Here is a 1,888-nt window from a genome sequence, read left to right as displayed (position 1 = left end):
CAACTATTACTGTTAACTTTTTAATGAAAGATGTCATTTGGGTCTTGCACAGTAAATCACAGAACACTCTCTTTTCTGCCTTGTAATATCACATTCTTCCTTACATATTTTTTCATTTAATATTACATGCAAAAGAGCTATCAAGCAAAACTAATTGTGAAATCCAACAGACACCAAACACCATGCTGGCAGGTAGTTTTACATGATTTCTTTTCTCTACTATGCACATGAATCTCTCATAAACATGCTACACAGATTACAGAAAGTGGATATTAATAGCCCATCTGCAGCACAGTGGAACAGGTGAGACCCATATGCTGTGTTCCATATTTCTTGTCAAATTCTGATGGATGACTTGGTAACTCCAATAGACAAGGTGTTTGCATTTCAGTTTCATAACACCACAATTCTCAGTTAAGAGAGAAGCAAACTGAATGCCAGTCAGGTTTGTCATATTCTTTAGTTAATGTGGAATTATTAGATGAAAACAGCTATGTACATCCTCAAGTTAAATTGTTATATGCACTTTTGGCAGATTCTTTGACCGGTTTGATCTTACAATCCATTACTTTACAACACCCATTATCTTCATTGTTTACAAATAAACCCAGCTCAGGCTGATCTCATGAAGTCTGAGTTTGGTGACTTGTCTGAATAAAGTGGTTTGAATATTTTTTCTGATTGGTTTGCTCATCTATCTGCATTAGGCAAGCAGTTCTGAACACAGTAACATGTATTTTCCTAGATATTATATATGAAAATTTTTGTACTGAGATTTTTTCCTTTTCTTTTTTTCTTTCATTTACTCCAATCAAGGAAAGGTTGGAGCTATCTAATATAAACTGAAATTGATAAAATGCATACCTTAGACTTTCTTCATTGCTCAAGATCTCTTCCGCCAGTGTTCTCTTGCGGCTTTTCTTTGGAATGCGAGAAGCATAGAAATCTACAGGAGAATCCACAACAGTGCCAATGTGGAAATGTTTGGGCAAAACCTTCATATCATTATTCTTGTAATGCCTCTTTGGATCCAGGACAGAACGCATCTTAAGGAGCTCCAGATCCCGCTGTATTTCTTCTGTCATCTCAGGAGCCTTCATGTCAAACCACCCAGCTCCCTTGGTCTTCCCTCGCTCAGCCTGTAAAATCATAGATTAAATTAATATCAATGGCTAGTGTCCTCTAGAGCAGAACAACTGCTATCTTCCAGCTAAATAGTTAGAAAATCAAGAATGGTGACAACCTTAAAATTTAAGAAATGGTTTCTCAAGAATATCTAGTCAAAAAAAAAAAAAAAGTTTTTTATTTACCCAACACTATTACCTTTCTAATAAATTTGGAGATATTAAGAAGTTTAGGTCTTCTCCTTCCCTCTCAAAGGTATCCAGAGAGATAAGGGTTAACTTCTTTCAGAAACACACAAATCTCACTGCTACAGCCGCCCACAAGAAAAACATTAACGGCATGTCTTACCTTCCTCTGCTTCTTCTTTGCATACTTGGAAAGGTGGTAAGGAGCCACCTTCTTCTGCTTCATGAACTCTGGCTGTAGAGTCTGCGAGCTCTCCAGCACCTTCTGCAGTTGATCTTCATCCTTCCCCTGTAATTCTCCCACCTGCAGCTCGTCACTCAAAACACAACTAAAGAAGACAGAGAGTGATTAGTTTTAATAATCCATGAACCTCAAAAAATGTGAATAACCCCAAAGAGATAAAAACCAAATCATCCAGTTTCAGATAGAGATGTCCATCCAAGCACTCTTCCCATTACGAATACAAATAATGGGGAGGTGGGGAGGTTGGAGGTAGGGAGAGGTGGAAGGGGAGAGGGAGGTGGAAGAGAGGAAAGGAGGGGGAGGGGGAGGGGGGGAGGGAGGGGGAGGGGAGGGG

The 1,888-nt window shown here is 38.9% G+C and overlaps 1 protein-coding gene across 1 annotated transcript in view; it reads right to left on the bottom strand.

Annotated features, from left to right (window-relative positions):
* LOC119590859 overlaps nt 1-1,888 on the bottom strand; it is an 18,630-nt gene that overhangs the window by 399 nt on the left and 16,343 nt on the right. Inside the window, exons 15-16 of the mRNA XM_037939618.1 lie at nt 1,474-1,639; nt 865-1,139 (exon numbers count right to left, since the gene is read on the bottom strand). Coding sequence (XP_037795546.1) covers nt 865-1,139; nt 1,474-1,639 — 441 coding nt within the window. The remainder of the gene's footprint in view (nt 1-864; nt 1,140-1,473; nt 1,640-1,888) is intronic.

Source organism: Penaeus monodon, chromosome 27 (assembly GCF_015228065.2).
Source record: "Penaeus monodon isolate SGIC_2016 chromosome 27, NSTDA_Pmon_1, whole genome shotgun sequence".
Classification (NCBI taxonomy): domain Eukaryota; kingdom Metazoa; phylum Arthropoda; class Malacostraca; order Decapoda; family Penaeidae; genus Penaeus; species Penaeus monodon.
Note: the sequence above shows the minus strand (reverse complement) of the source record. Positions and strands in the feature narration are given on the sequence as shown.